Source organism: Larus michahellis, chromosome 1 (assembly GCF_964199755.1).
Source record: "Larus michahellis chromosome 1, bLarMic1.1, whole genome shotgun sequence".
NCBI lineage: Eukaryota > Metazoa > Chordata > Aves > Charadriiformes > Laridae > Larus > Larus michahellis.
The window spans coordinates 16,145,669-16,163,336 of NC_133896.1; the positions used below are offsets into that span (position 1 = coordinate 16,145,669).

The 17,668-nt window shown below is 37.9% G+C and overlaps 1 protein-coding gene across 1 annotated transcript in view; it reads right to left on the bottom strand.

Moving 5' to 3' along the window:
• Positions 1-17,668, bottom strand: part of COG5 (component of oligomeric golgi complex 5) — a 192,520-nt gene that overhangs the window by 67,475 nt on the left and 107,377 nt on the right. Inside the window, exons 8-10 of the mRNA XM_074579552.1 lie at positions 2,089-2,254; positions 1,261-1,373; positions 1,089-1,166 (exon numbers count right to left, since the gene is read on the bottom strand). Of these exons, the coding sequence (XP_074435653.1) occupies positions 1,089-1,166; positions 1,261-1,373; positions 2,089-2,254 (357 nt within the window). The remainder of the gene's footprint in view (positions 1-1,088; positions 1,167-1,260; positions 1,374-2,088; positions 2,255-17,668) is intronic.

Consider the following 17,668-nt stretch of genomic DNA (forward strand, 5'->3'; position numbering starts at 1 on the left):
GTAGAAGTCATTCATGAACACTGAAAGCTCATTGATCTAAAATCCCTTTCCATTCAAAGTCTTCCTGAGCCTTCCAGAGTTCCTCCTTCTGCCTCTAGGTTTCTATGTTTCTCCTTAAACATGATGATCTACTGAAGGGCTCCACCCAGGCAGTATCAGATATTTTTTGTCAGATCAAACTTTTTAATGAAGAAAATATGCTAAAAGTTTATAAACTTTTTGCGGTGTTTCATGTTTGGGGGTTTTTTTGTTGTTTTGTTGTTGTTTTTTTTTTTTTTACAACAGAGAAAGAGAAGCTTGAAGTGCCTCATAGAAAAGTGAAGTTGTGTGCAACATCTTTTGGAGATGGGCTTAACAGACAGATAAACTTAAATGCTGTATTTAACCTTCATTATTTGCTTTCACTGTTGAGAAGACCAAATTTGCATATGAAGAGTTTCCCCAACATATTTCAAAAATTAAATTCATGTAAATTAAAAATCCAGCCATATACTTGGAAAAGGAGATGTCTGCATAAACAAGTCTTTTGTTTTTGTTTCTTCTCATCTACTAAGGTAGACGAGATAGGTTCAATAATTCTGTTCCGAACACTGAAGGAGACCATTAATCAAATTATTCCAAATCTGAATAGAAAACAATGCAATTGAATGGAAAAGAATAGGTATTCAAAAGAACAGCCATGATTATTTTTCAAGGAAGAAAATGTCAAGAAGTGGAGAAACAGATGGCTGAAAGCATTAGATGAAGACACATTCTCCTATGCAAACTAACAGACTTAATTAATTACTCAAATCACATGGTATTTTATGGAATGACATTAATGATCAGTAATAAAAACTGACAGTGGTGCCTTATCAGCTCCCTTTAAAGAAAAAAGAAACTGTTATAAAAGGAACATGTTTATACCCTACAGATATAACCCACAGACCATAAATATAGTTTCCAATGTTGGTTTGACTTTCAACTCTTTCCCATTAATTTAATTACAAAATTTTTATAGAACTGTGAAATTGTAAACAAAAGCATTCCCTCATCGCATTTTTCTTAACAGAATTACTAAAACATATTCAACTAAATTAAAACTTTACCTTAACTATTTCCTCTATGAAGCAGACATGTGAGACAGGATCTCTTTTCTTTGTCAATACTTTTTGCAAATGCTGCACCTGTAAGAAAGGATTCATTGAGAGGAAAAGCGACATCTAATATATTATATGCAAAAATGCATGACTAGACAAACAGGAATTAGCTGCCGAGTACCTGTCCGCAAGCAGCACAGATCTGATCCATGAGTTTCTCCATGTTTGTCCAGAGGGCCGCTCGAAAAGCTGCTGTGTTCCCAGGTGTTGGCATAGCAGCTCTACCAGGGCCACCTAAATGTTTTTTAAAAACACATAGCAGCACATTTCAGTTTTCACACGGGAAAATTAAAATGTTACAAATATAGACCCCTCTGCAATCTGATGTAAGATTTTTTTTAAAAAATCAAAGCAGCCTAAAATAGTTTCAAAACAGAGTTTTCTGAATAGTCTCAGTTGTCTCAACTGAGAAGTCAACTAAACTCTGAAGTTCAGTGGGGATACTTCAATGTTTGTCACTGTTACCTGCTTTACCAATTCAGATCTCCACAGAATCACCAAGGCAATGCCAATGAGCGCTGTTGCAGGATGTAATAGCAAAGTGAAATTGGCAGAGACAGTAATACATTGCTTGTAAATAATTTCTACCCGTGATCCTCCCACCAACACAAAGAAAGCAGAATTTGGATTCATCTTTCCACAACAAACTGCTAAGAAAATGCTGCAAAGTTTAAACTCATGAGTACAATTTTCTGGGCAAGTTGGGGAAAAGGTGGGGGGGAGGTGGGAATAAAGGAAAACTCCTGAGCCCAATAACAACAGACAGACCAGTTTTGGCTTTCTATTAGATGATTTATGAGATATGCCTACTCCCGTACTCCACTGGTTAAAGCAAGTAGGGAAATATCCCTACAACAGCCTTGGATGTGAGAGTTTCTTCCATTTGACAACATACTGTACTTCCGTCAAAAAAAATCAGTTATCATTCTCTGTAAAACAAGTATCATACCTCTTGTAACAGTTTGAGATGGTTGGGTCAATACTTTGATATCCAAAGCATTTTTTATGTTCTCTTCCAGGACTGTGCAGTATCCGTCCACCACATTAGCAATGGTATCCTTCAAAGTCCCAAGGTTATGGAAAACCTGAAGAGCAGTTCCCACTTGAGTAGGATTCTAGATAAAGAAGATTTTCAAAAATAACGATTAACTTCAACTGTACTATACGGGTTTTTTTATCCATGATGAGGCATCATTTTACTGGGCAAGTTCATTTTTAAGTTCAATCTGCTAATTCATTTCATTTAACATTAAATAACTGGCATCCTTACCGCATAACAGAGAACAGAGCGTAAAGGAGAGGACTGATTTCCTTTGATTGCTTAGTAATGCTTTGCTTAGCTTCCTTTGGTGCTATCCTCTGAGTAAGAAGAACAGAAAAAAAGGAACTGGAAACACTGTTAGCAACATCTAACCTGGGGTGGGTTACCAGTGATTGATCCAGTAATTCCAAGGTTAGTTACAGTACAGCTATATTCAGCTATAGTGTAGCTAGTAAAATTGTTATAACACATGGTATCTGTTACAGTACTGTCAGTTATGTGCCAAAGTTAATTAAATGTGATACAGGCTTAAAACCAAAATACTAACCAAGGACAAGCAGAGGCAAGCAGGTCAAGCCCCTACTGCTGACTACTGCAGAATTTAAGCTTGTACTTCTACATTTCTATTTCTAATGCTGACAGTAACTTCATCTTCCTCACAGCAGAATTAAGAGTGCAAAGCAACACAGTGATCGTTTCCAAAGCCTGGGGAAAAAAAAAAAGCTCAAGTGTCTCTATTGTCTATAGAGCTTTTCCAAAATACAGGAGAGTGGAAACTATCCAAAAACTGTTCAGGTCCGTTTTATAAGAGACCTTTGATTAAGATTAAATCTGATGATAATTCCACTGAGCAACACTAAACACTGGCATGGGTGCTATTTAGCAAAAGAAAAGCCTCAAATTATTGCCTTTGGAAACTAAGCACTGTCATCCATACACTGAATACTGCTTTTTTATTTAGCATTCACAGGCAATTAGTGGAGGGGGCGATCAGTTGATCATACACACATTAGAGATGCAGTCTTTTGTCGTTTTTTTTTTAGTGACTTCTGCCAGCAGTAAAGAACATGGTCTGGCAGAAATCCCAGCACCCCGACTGGACAGAAGCATCTGAGACCACAGGCACGTCCCACTAGAAACCCCACTTCGACCCTCCGCTGGCAGTGAGCCCTTACACCATTGAACTCCCTGCTGGCGGGGAGTGGCTAGTGGCCACTAACACTGAAAAGGTCTGCTGCAAGACCAATGCAATTCTGCTTCATACTCCCCAGGTCACCGCTTTTTTTCAGCCAGATGCTCCTGAGTCCAAGAAAAAGGGTATGATCATCTGTCTTTAAAGTGTGGAGAACTTGCACTGATACCACAGCAATAAAGCTACGATGTGGCTGCTGTGTTGAGGATCTGCTTGCTGGTACATCCACCTACTGCACCAGGTTTTCTGATCCATTGATGAAGAGTTCATTCTCCTCAAACCTAATGTTTCAGAGATCACAGCACTATAACTACACATTCATGTCACTTTTTCTAGGGTTTCTGCAAAGATCAGAACCATAGCTGAAGCAATAAAGACAGATCCCATCTCCTGCCCCAACTCCAATGAGGAGTTTCCAGGTTTAGTGGAAAGCAAAGTAATATTAGGCATGTATTATGGTTTGCAGACCTTATACTAACTGTACCAGTTTCTTTTTCCAAACAGTGTGGGAGTTAATGAGCATTCCCAGCATAGTATTATGGGTCTGGGACTTGTAGGTTTAGTTTTTTGACAACTGGGTATGCTGTAAAATTTCTAAGCATCCTGTGGGTGTGCTTGTGGAGGTGGGAAAGTAAGCCATAAAGACTGGAAGATTAATGGGATGTCAGAAAATGAAAGGTAGTATAATGCAAGGAGGGAATTTGGGGACAGAATGAACAAGAGAAAGAAAATACAAACGGGAAGAGGATGGGGAATAGAATGAAAAGAAGCTGGAAGGAAGAAAGAATGAAACTGAAAGGAAGCAAAGCAAAGATAGAAAAGACTGACCTCATTTACCAGTCTTTCCTGTTGAAATTGGTCCAATTCTTATAGAATACTTACACAGTTATAAAATCAGGCAGCAAGTCAGTAATATAAAATCAATACCTTACTACTGTAGTAAGAGCACACAACCAGGTTTCGGTCAGACTGTAGTAAATGTCATATATAACCAACAAAAAAAATAGAACAGCATCAAAGGGTGAGCTGGGCACTATCCAGGCCTGAATAACCGGTGGTCAGATACTTTCCTGACAAACAGGCAGTATAGGCACAAATAATTTCAGGTAAAAGACGAATCTCAGAGCTCTCACATCATAGTTTAGCAAACTAACTCTGCAGCTACTGGTCAAGAAAGACACAAAAATGTGCTCCAACAGAGCCTGAACTACGTTTCAAAAGAACTGGTTTTAGCCAAAAGTTGTCAAAACAATTCTTTCTGAAGTTGGTAATAGCTGGGAATAACCAAAACACATCATTATGGAAACCTGCTATTCACTCAAAGTATCTTCCAAATCTAGTACCAAAGTTCAGATCAGAATAAAACATATATTATGCAAGTGGCCTATTTCTTATTTGCTTTAAAATGTGGACATGGCCACTGACAGAAGGCTTCTAGCTCATGTATTCATCTTGTATAACAGGAATTACAGATATATTAAAACTCTGACACTGTACAAAAAAATACCTTTTTTGTCTGTTTCATAAATAGTATTTTTGTCTCTTCCAAAACAGTTTGTCTTTTATATGCCCCAGACAGGCTATATAAAGTCCACTGTTGGTTTATTACTAATCCTAAGAGAATTGCATTTTTTATGCACAGCTAGTTTCTAGGTTTAGACAATATATTAAAAAAAAATGAAGCATCCCTTAGGACAAAAATTATTATGTGGAAAGAAAATGTTGGAAAGCAGGAAGAAAACAAACGATTGTACTTTCTGGCTTGCACACACATCTTAAAATTTGACTGTTTATCATTAAGACACACTGGACAAATATTTGAGAATCAGTATTGCAGAATTTGGCACTACCAACAGGCTTTATTTATAAGAATTTGCCCCTAATACTTTCCTTCTATTTGAGAAAGCTTAAAGCTAAACGTTTCTGAGATTCAAAAGACTGCCAGAATTTTTATCAAACAGAAAACATGCATTCAAAGTAAAAAAACCCCATGACTACAGAAGTGATTCACAATGGAAAATGTAATCACATCAGAGAATAATATTCAGAACAGCTATCCAACAGGAACAATAGGGAAAATAATATAACTATTTTTGAGATGGAATTTAATGAGTTTATTAGCAGTATGGTATAATCAAGTTGTCTGCTACTGCCGGCAACTACACTGAGCAATTTGCAAGTGTTCTCCTTAGAATCCCTGTCCATAAGATCCTATGTTCATTTTTGTTTTAAGTATCTTATTTTGTAAATGAAGGCTCAGAAGTAGTAGTTTTTACCAAACACAAAGCAGGCTGGTTTTAATATGTAAAAATATATGGGCAGTTAGACCTACAGCAAGACACCATTCTGCTTCTCACAAGGTAGTGTCTCACAAGAAAATACTCTTTTACACAATAAATTAGCATCCTAAAAATATTGGTATATATGCCATAAAGTTTAAGTTATGGCAATCACTAGAGTAGGGGGCAAAGAAAAATAGTACAGCATTTAGTAACATGTCAGCAGTACAGTATAATCTAATGTGCATAAACACAACCATACACAAGTGAAATAAAACAATGACCCCACAAATAGTAGGGCTACAACACTACCTACTCGAAGATTAACTTCAGATTGCAAACATTATCATGAAGCAGGGAGCTAAGGAAAGACAGAGTTAGGTCCACCAATAATACCCTTCTCCATTCGAAGCACTCCTCCATCTGGCATGTCACAGTGTAATATGTTACAGATATATGGAAACTAAATTCCACACATTTAAGAGCTTAGGAAGATTCAGTGAATCATCAGTTCAACATATGAAAAAAAAAAATAAAAATCAACCTGCTCAAAAGCAAGTTCCACCATGAAAGCAACTCTCACAGATTTTAAAAACACCAAGGTTTCTAAGCATCCATCAGACAATACATTAAATAGCTTGGTCAGAAGGGTGATATTAGCCACCACTTGAAAAAAGGCATGGATGTTTCCATTTATGTTTTAGCAAAACATAAAGATACTCCTTCAGCGGCAACTATGAAGAGATATTCGTACCAAACGCATTTGCTCATTTTCTCTATCATTGACAACTGTTCATTTTACTAACATCATTTTCAATACAGTTTATCCCATCATATTTGATTCTGTAGACCATTATAGACAAGAAGAAAAATAAGTGACGTGCAGCATTAAGTATGAATTTTTATTTTTTTTTTTTCACAATTATATCACATGGTTTCTTTCAAGAGTAGACCACTGGACTCAATAACCCAGAAGATGCTGTCCAGTCCAGCATGACATTTATAGCCATTCTGCAGAGCAGAACCCCATTTGGTCACTTCCTTTCCCACAGAGATAATAATTCTGTGAGGACTAGATAGAAATGTCACTAGGGACTTAAATAAATATGTATCACATTTCTAATTTGAAAATATCTCCTAGGATTAGGAGATTAAAAAAAAACTATTTTTTTTTCTGTCAACAGCCAACACAACAACTATTTTATAACGTCCAACATTGTAGCCTTTTATTTTATGATTCCCACTCATGTTATCAGAACAATCTTCTGAAAGCATGGCTAAATAAAGAGTGATATACTTTTTCATCATTAGAAATGCAGCTTGGACGAGCAAACCGGCTTCTCACAAGGGATTGTGGTGATGACACTGAGCTAATTTGGGGACACGAAGATTGCTAGCATAAGGCTGAACCAAAAATAAGAAACCTGGATGACAGGCAAAACTAATTGGCTCAAGTGCTACAGAAACAGCTTCCAAACTCAGACTCTACCTTCTCAGGTTATGGGATTCACCATGTGGACCTTTCTCCTCCAACCAGTGCTGTCTTAGGGAACTCCATGTCATAATTTCTTTATCCAGTGTTAATCTGTCCATATGACCCTATGCTGCAGGATTGTCACCTGTGTGGACTATCAACTTCCTTCTCAAATGAAGATGTGTTAATTGCCCGAAGTATTTATGGTCAGTACTACCTGTGACAATTACAACTACTTTCATAAAGAAGTAGCGTTAGAAATCTAACTAATGGCTAACTGTCATGTAGTTAAATCTCACAAGGGCCTGCACGACATAATCAGAACAGCTCTCTGAGGAAATGTTCTTTAGCGTGACAGTTTGGAAGCACCACGTATGGAGAAGTCAAACTTGGACTAGTCCCTCACTTTAAAATGATGTTCCATAGCTACTAATGTACACAAGAATATTTCTGGTTTGCTTACTAAAATCCCAACAGTGACTCTGATGGAAAGTCTTCATTATTCTGCAGAGAACAGATGACCCTGTTCAGGAAAGGCTGTGGCAGGAACACAATAGAAAGTTTTCACTATATATATGTACATATACGTATTACTTAACAGCTGTGATTTCAGTGTGCTGCCATATCCTTACCTCCTATGTGATAAAACGTTTACCATGTTCCATACACAAGCACTAAAAGCATAACACAGTACGAAAAGAATTCTATATGCTGCTTAGCTGAAGGAAAATCCATAATTACTAAGGAGTCCAGGTATCACTTCAACAGAGTTCTCTGACAATGTGGCAAGCAAGAAACACCATGAATAATATTTCGAACAAAACCACAACATTCCCTAGCCATCAAGAAATAATCAGCATTAATATACAATAACCCTAGAACAGGACACACACTGAAATAACCAACTTGTAAACTAACAAATATTCTCTAACAGGGAATACAAAAGGTTATTGCAGCCCTTCCAGAGTAAATGCAAAAACAGTTTCCAGAACGATACTTCTGAATATCTTTGACTGGCACTTAGTGTTAAATAATTTCATTTGATAGTAGATTTACCTTATTGGGAACTATTTCAGTTACTTCTCTACGCTTACTTCACACAGCTCATTTTGTTTGTACGAGATAGCAGTTGCAATTTCAAACACAGTACAGCTTTACAAGGTCAGTTAAATAATCCAAAAAAAGACTCCTTTGTGAGGCTGATAATCCCCAGTCAGATCTGCGTTTACAGTCCTTACTCTTTCTCCCCTCTTGCTACCATTACAACACACTGCCTCCTGCAAATAATTTTCCCATAAATAACGTTACTATCCCTAATGACAAGTACTACTACTTGAAGACCAAGTGACTGAGGAAGGGTTTTTGTAAGCACTTGCAGCTACCAATTCCAAGTAGTTCTTAGCCATCTCTTACAGACACCAAAAGCGAAAAAAGTGAGAAGTTACTGCAGGAAAAGTTGCAATTCAGTTTCAAGAGCTCAAGCAAGTAAGCAGTGAAAGAAACTCAGCCACCTCAGTCAGAGCCAAGGCAAAATGACCTACTGAGATGAAATAATAATTTACTAAAAATTGTTGGAATTCTTGCTTTGCAGTATCACTCGGCTATTTTAATTGCAAGAAAAATTAACAAAAAAACTAAAAGTAGAAATTAAATGCCAATGAAATTCAGCTGCAGTCTAAAAACAGTGTTTTATTTCATTTCCAAAAGTCCATGCCTTAAAAAAATTAATTGGTATATCACAACTCCTAAAAATGAACCTACTTAGGGAAGCATGTCTCTATGTTCATTATCACCCCATCTGTTTTTTACTCTGTTCATCTTTAAAATCTGAGCAATACATGAAAAGGTCAAATGTAAAGCCAGAGAATACAGACTTCTTTCTAATGATCTTCCAGTTCTTCCTGTTTTTAACCTTTGCAGTGTTGAGAGGAGCAAGAGGTTAAGAGGTTATAATTTTCTATAGAAGGTAATACTGACATAATGTTGGCCAGACTCTACAAACGCACATTTTAAGCTGTAAAAGTCAAGAATCCCAAAGCTAATCATTTGAATATGGTTAGGTTAGAATATCTACCTTCTGTCAGCCCATGTTTGGAATACACAACTTCTTTTAGTAGAAGGACTTTCACAGGAAAGGAAAACAGCCATAAAGCACAGCCATAAACCTCATCACATCCTCAAATTAGGACAGACTTTTGTTTCTTAGAATAACAAGAAGTAAATAACAAGAAGCATTGCACTATAAAGGTTAAGAGGGAAAAAAAAAAAGAAACAGCAGCAATAAAATACTAGAAAGCAAAGAAACAAGATTTTTCAACACAGCTAAATAGCCTGCCAAAACACTTATTCCCTGTAATAGTGTAATCAAAGCAACAGATGGCTAAGAGCTAATGGAACAGAAAGGCATCAGGAACTGTTGTAAAGAATTATCTCATGAAACATCAAGCAATATTCCAAAGTTTACCATGCCTTAGGCTATCAACGTGACAGCAATTTCAAAGAAAGTGTCTGGCACCTCTGAGGACAGATCAGCTAGATCAAGTAGCCCTTAACAATTACAAATTTCATCCTACAACGCTGTGTTTGAGTGTGGAAAGATTATAAATTATACAAAATGATGGAAACTAGCAGGCAACAAGGAAATGGGTGCATCTGAGCCAAATCAAGCTTCTTAAAATGCTTCTCTCACCTCTTATATGACCAATCGCTAAAGCCCTCATCAATAACAAATCAGTTAGCTAGTTAATCTGAAGATGTGGCTTTTCTTTGATAGAGACACAGCTATCACTTTCCGATGAAGGTCAGAGAGCAGAGGGCAAGGCTGTAGCACCTCTCTTGTCCTTGTGCAACCTTGACTTGCACCTGCTGACTCAAGTCCCATTATTAAAGCACAGAAGTATAAGGACACAAAATCTCATTACTAATTCTGGTCTTTGGACAGCAGCTTCCGACCAGATGTTTTCTCCCACCTCACAATATCATTATATACATGCTCACTCTGTTAACTGCTTGAACAAAGCCATTATAAAACAGAAATGTCAGGTTTTACTTTTAACTTGGTCTTAAGAATAGGTATTAGCTACTCTGTTTACAAAAAAAATCCAGTTTCAGACAAAATATCCTTTAAATTATAAGCTCTGAATGATTTAAATATCTACCAAAAGCCATTTGGATTTTCTTGTTCTCTTGTTAGTCTCTGCGACAAGGTAACAATTACCTATGCAAGTGACAATATCTCATTTCTGGAATCCGTGCACATATTGCCAGCAGCTCTAAAGCGCCCTCAAATATTTACAATGAATTAACTTTAAAAAGTTACTTTATTTCAAATTCTTTTCAATTATTATTTTCATATTCAACTACAGACAGACCTCCATCAATGCCAGATTTGCTGTTGGATCCCATTTAAAAACATTTCTTTTCTTCTTAATACAAAGTTCAAATTCCCTGTGTCACCCACCTACAGGAAACTCCAGGTCTGCGGATAAACTGATGAAGAATCACAGAACAGCTGAGGTTGTCAGGGACCGATGGAGATCACCTAATCCAGCTTCCTGCTCAAAGGAGGGTCTATGAGACCAGGCTGCTCAGGGCCTTGCAAGGCAGAGACAAGCTAGTTCAAATGAGCCAGAAGACATCTTGCTCCTGGTCCATCTTCCCTTCCTAGTTCTCCTTACAAGTTCCAGGAAAACGTAACGACAGACTCTTGCAGTCATTTTCATTGAGTTTCACTGGGGCCAGCTTGAACAAGAGCAAGCGTCTGTATACACACTTACCAACACTTCTTCAGTGTCAGCAATGTTACCTGATAGTCATACCAGTCTTCCAAGCCCTCCTGTAAATTTGTCCACTGGGAGAAGCATGACAAGACTGACCTCCTTCTGTTACAGATGCTACATTTAAAGACATACATTCTACATTTCTGTAGTCTTTTTAAAAATAAATGGGTAGTCTCTTTAAAAATAAACGGGCAAAGCCATATTATACAGAAAAATTACTATGAAGAAAAAAATGTGAAGTCATCTAAAGAAGAAGAAATACTGCTCCTAGTTTTGCCTGCAGCTAGCACATGCATTCAAGATCCAGTTCTGCTCCTGGAAAAAGTCAGTCCCCACCCCTCACTTCAGTTATCTGCCAGTAATGCATTTTGAAACCTTCACACAAGTAGGAACCTTTTGGGGGCGATACAGGCAGTAGGAAAGAAGGGAGATAAAAGAGGAGAAGAATAAGTAAAGTGCATAACTTGTTCCACACAGAGAACATTATTCATTACCTAGAAACTGGAGCATTTTGATGCAGCATTTCTCCTTACTAATGCAACATACTGTTCAATTCTGCACGCCATTTCAAGCTAACCCGAAGCTTTAAATCTTGTTACCATAAGAACACCTCCAAACATATGATAATGCAGAACGTGGCATTGAGTAGCAGATCAAGAACACGATGAAACACCCATTTTTCAGAGCTTAAGACAAAGAGCAGATTTTAAATCTGAGAAAAAGGCAAAATGAATTTATTATCTTATTTAGATGAGTATCATAGCTAGTCGATCACATTTTTCACCCTGCTCTATGCAGATGTTGCTTATTAATGCTTTATATGTTTTTCTTGGATCACCTAATTGCATTATTTCAGAACCTGTTAACAATCAACAGTCAACAGTACAAACCACAAATAGAATTACAGTCTGGGAGAGGCATTTAACAATAACATACTATCTTATCTGGAGAGAAAGAACCTCAGTTTAGCCTTAGTTTTGAAGAGAGACAGATACACAAAAGTATCGATTAAAAAGACTGGGATGGATTATACAGAGACTCAGACAAAGCCAGGGTCAGGCTCTGCTCAGTTCCATCCCTGGAATCCCAGCAGAATTTCATACATTCTGTTTCCCTTGGAGTATTTAAACCAAATCAGGTATCATTTTAATCAATTTGTTATAAAACACTTGAATTGACAAGGACTTTGGAAGAAGACTACCTTATTTCAGTTTTGATTAAGCTTGTTCTATAAAGACTAGACCCATGTAATTAAAGCACTACAATTTATGATAAAGAAAAACCTCTATGGTTCTCATTCCAATCGTACCTCAACTATTTTCAAAGAGATCTAATCTTAGCCTGCCTTTCTTGATCTGTAGCAAGGCAAACACCACTTCCTTATTTCACAGCTCCACCTCATCCATCTCCCATTCCATCCTCCAGCCCTTCTGTAGCCTTGTTCTCGTAACAGCTCCTTCCATTCATATCTTTCTCTTTGGAGCTACCTTCAACTCCTAAACTTAGTTTCCAGTTTCTGTATTGACACATACTGTCCTCAGTCTCCTCCATTCTTCCTCTACAGCATATTTTATTTACAAAGCCTTTCACAGTTGAACTGTTCATAGCAGTGGCCCATGCCTCTCTGCATATAAATGGATGAATCAATTATCATATTTGCATTAATTATCTTAAAAGCATTAGAATCAGATACCTTCTTGCCCTTATAGGTACTATCTAGCCTTAGTGCAGTTTCAGTTTTGCAATGCGGTCAGAGCTGTCCAAGACATTATGGTTGACATGTTTCCAGTCCAGAGAAACCACCTAAACAGATGGACAACCAGAACACAGGGGCAGACTATGCGGCAGCCTCTAATTTAAAATCATTTCTGTCTGCAAAGAAAGCTGAACTCAATGTTATTAAACATTCCTGTGTTTTCATGATGGATATTCTATGAGGAATAATTTTTTAGTGATCACAAATGACATTTACTAATTGTTATGAAACCAAACTAAGTGCTTCATATTTCAAAATAACTCAGTGGGAAGACCTAACACACAAGGTGGTTTCTGATAGCTTTCTAAGGTGTTCTTTTTTTTCCCTAACGCACATAATGCATAGCTGCTAATTCCTTAGAGTTTATTTAATATCTACAATTTTTTGACCAGTAAACCTATCTGTATTCTTCTAAAAGCACTATCGAGCTCTAAGTTAATGTGTATTTAAAATGTTATCTACAATGGAAGACTTAGTTTTAACGTTTTGCTGGCAACTGGCCAAATCAACCAAGATGAATCTTCAAAGAAAAGGGCCAGGAGTGAATTTAAAAATTATCCAGCTGATTCTCATATAAAATTGTCACTAAACAGAATACAAAGATTTTGGCAAACAGCTAAGTGATGATTCATAGCAGAGTGAAGGGATATAAAACATTAATGACTTCTCAATTTTCACCTATTACTTTACCATAAAAGACAGTTATGTAAAAATATTGTTCAGATCAGACATATTTTCAGGAATACCCATTTATAGAAACTATTTATAAACTACTTTCTTGCACTATCATAAAAACAGGAACAGAAATGATGGGATTAGCAGGGCCACAGAATAATAAATCCTTACAAATAAACACCGGAAAGTGCAGGCTATTTGTTGTGCTGCACTTAAAAGTGCAGTAAAGTACTTGCAAATACTCCATTATCCAGTCACAGATTTTTGGTCTAATTCTGCATTTATGAGTCACAGACACCTACATGAAAAAAAAAAAAAAAAGAAAGAAAAAACCCAGACACGACACATAATCTGTCAATCCACTTTGATTAACCATTTACACAAGCTAGGATCAGTGAAGAATTTTACTTTTACAAAAATACTGTGTCACAGTTGGACATCAATTGCATTAAGCTTCCTAAAATACCTCTATACAGGGCAAGTGCACAATGGCAAAGTGATATAAAGTTTCTGTATCACAGCTGAAAGCAGACAAAGTCGCACAATCCCATAATCTGTTTCTAATTCAGTATACGTATTTTATTGAATGCACACAGACCCATCAAAATCTGAAAGATCAGGACCTCACAGGACAAGAGACCACCACCATACCTATTATTTTCAAGGCTTTATAACTCAGCAGTAGAAAATAAAGTCAAAACGTGAAAATAAAACCTCTGCTAATTTTAAAAGAGAACCTCTATTTTTCTACGTTTACACAGTATAAAAGATTAATCTATTAGTTTAGAACAACTTCTCCGCCAAGTCTTGTTATTCTTTTTTTCTTAATAATCCTTTAAGAAAAGCAGTATTTTTTAAATAAAAAAAAAATCTCCTTTAAGTATTCTCTATTTACTAGATATTGCTTTCCAATACTTCTAGTAGCAATGAATATGACCAACGAACATTACAAAACACGCCCAGGAATTTTAGTGACCGCAGGTATTTTTGGTATTTGAATTCACTGCACATTTTCAGAATATCCCTAGGTAGTGCCATTGGACACTGTATTTTAGTGACTAATCACTGGCATTCCAAACATTTATTTTAATTCAAAAACATTCACGTTCATATATATATATACACACGTATTTACAGTATTATAGATCAGCATAGTGCTGACACAACAGCAAGTATTAAAAGGCACCGGTAATGTAACGGGACCAAAGTGAATCTATCAATGCTAACATTACTAGCAGTACCACATTCATGTAATTTTTTTATCTTCTGCGTGCTTTACTAATAACAACAAAATGCATTTGATGGTGTTTTCTTTATCAAGGGCACAGAGAACAAATATCAAGTGACTTTGGATCTAATACACATTCACATCATGCTTTCCATTTTCCATCTGGAAAATATGGACAGTCATCCACTATTGAAATGTATGCTAAAGGTATATTTATTTAATTATTGCTGTATGCACCACCAGTAACTTCTTTTCAGCTTTGTGAAGAATTCCGTCCAATAAGGGAAGCATCTGCCCATGTTTTCTTTAAAAAGAAAAACAGTCGGAAACACTTACAAGTTAGATCTTATAGCAAACGTGTCTAATCAACCATAAAAGACAATATTGCTAGTGCACTATTATAACAATTAAATAATTGGGCAATTTTAGGTCCGAGATAAGAACAACATTGCAGGATATTTAATTGCAAGGCTGAGCCCAGGAATGCATTTTGCCCCAGTAAAAAGCAAGAATAATTATTTTCCCCTCAACATCTCTCTCTCTATGTAGAGAGATACACTTCCTTCCTCTCCTACTCTGCCTCTAGAGGAGACACTAAAATCTGACAAATACTTTGACTTTTTAAACAGCTGAAGATTCACTTTCATTTAAAACTGTTACCGTGACAGGTTTCCATAGTACTTCCCTGCAGCAATCGCTGCTTCTGCCTTCTCTATTTCTATTTTAAAAAATAACTTTAAGTAGCAGAAAAAGGGAGATAAAAAAAAATGGGGAAAAAAAAAGCCTAACTAAATCACCTCTCCATTGCAGCCAGAGCAGCAGCAGAAAGGAAGCAATACTGAGAGATGCTGTTTGCTGTCCCTTCCCCCTTTGCAGGTTTAAATCATGAGAGTACGGGCCAGCTTATTTTTAAAATCAGTTTCAACCATGTGAATTCTTGAGCAAGAACTAATCACAGCGCAGTTAATGAACAGTCTGTGAAACAGCAGTTCTTTCAGTGGCTTAAGTCACAGGGAGAAAAAAACAATCCATTGACTAGAGTTCAGAGTCAGCAGCTTAAGATGTGATTTTCAGCAAGTCACTGACATCTAAATTCAAAAAATGAGCTGAACCCAGACCTTCCCAAATACACTGTCCACAACGGACATAATTGACAAAGTACAGTTATTCTTCCCTTTGACCCATGAATTATCAGATCCGTTGGGTCGGTCTAGATCACCCTTATTAAGTAGGTCCAACCTCTAAGCACAAATGAGTTGCCTTGACTGCAGAAGTAAATGATGAGCTTGTAGAAGATCATCTAGTGACATGCCTTAGTGCCAAGCCTTCTGGCAGCCACAGCAGTGTGCTATCACCCCAGCCCTGCCTGGTGCTCAGGGGCAGGTCACTCCCTCCCAAATGACATGCAGGGCAAAGCCCTTCAGGCTTACAATGACCCTGGCCTTCGTTCCCACTTCCTGAAGAAGTGCTTTAACACTGCTTCACCAGCACCTTCATTTTCTTCATCACTTGTGTAGTTAAACAAGCAGTCACCCATGCTGAGGAGGAAGCTGAGGATACTCACACTCAGGAAAGGTATCAGCTGGTGAATCCCAGCAAAACCACCCCTAGAAGAGCTGCAAACACCTGCTGAGGTTCAGTTTTTATATACTGGCATTCTCTGCTGCACATCTCATTCTTAGGTGCTTAATTCACTGAGTGCAGAACCTAGATGACAAAAATGGCATTGCGAACCCCATTCTTGTAGCCCCACACCACATTCCCCATTGTCACAACCCTTACTGTTCATGGTAAGACCTAGGACCATTATAAATCCGGTACGTGATCTCTCCCTCGGCCTCTGTTCTTCACCTGCAAACCACAGATGTTGGTACTTCACCTCTGTCATAAAGGTGCTGTAGGGATAACAGCAACAGGATCTGTAAGGAATTCTGGCAATGCAGATTATAGACTTATCTAATGTAGAGGGACAGATCAAACTCAGGTAAACTTGTACTAAAAACACCAATCCCTCAGCTACAAACGGAAAATACAGAATACCAGAGAATGGCAACAGCATTTTTGCCACGCACACCTGGAAACAATATGCAGTAAATACGAAACTTGGCACAGGGAATTTCTGGAAGATCATAGAATCATAGAATGTGTTGGGTTGGAAGGGACCTTTAAAGGTCATCTAGTCCAACCCCCCTGCAGTAAGCAGGGACATCTTCAACTAGATCATGTTGCTCAGAGCCTCATCAAGCCTGGCCTTGAATGTCTCCAGGGATGGGGCCTCCACCACCTCTCTGGGCAACCTGTGCCAGTGCCTCACCACCCTCATTGCAAGGAACTTCTTCCTAATGTCTCATCTAAACCTACCCTGCTCTAGTTTAAAACCATTGCCCCTCGTCCTATCGCTACATGCCCTTGCAAACAGCCCCTCCCCAGCTTTCTTACAGGCCCCCTTCAGGTACTGGAAGGCCGCTATAAGGTCTTCCCGGAACCTTCTCTTCTCCAGGCTGAACAACCCCAACTCTCTCAGCCTGCCCTCATCAGAGAGGTGCTCTAGCCCTCTGATCATCTTCATGGCCCTCCTCTGGACCCACTCCAACAGGTCCGTGTCCTTCTCGTGCTGGGGGCTCCAGAGCTGGATGCAGTACTCCAGGTGGGGTCTCACGAGAGCAGAGTAGAGGGGGAGAATCACCTCTCTGGATCTGCTGGCCACGGTTCTTTTGATGCAGCCCAGGATGCGACTGGCCTTCTGGGCTGTGAGCACACATTGTTGGCTCATGTCCAGCTTTTCATCCACCAGATGCATAAAGGTTTCTCTATCTTGGTAGTTGCTTTCCTTCTGCTTGAAACTTGGGTAACATACATGATCAAGAGAGATGTTTATTCATTTATCATGAATGCAAACAACTAATCTGATTAAACACTGCAACTTAGTACCATCTCTGAATGAACTGATCCATTAAAACACGTTTGTAACAGCTCACACAAACAGCACAGACAATACTTGTCAGCTAAGAATTGTATTTTCCTAGTTATAAATCAGTAAACAAAGCAACATGGACTGACAAAAAGTAAAGATATTAAAAGATACATACAACAATGCACAAGGT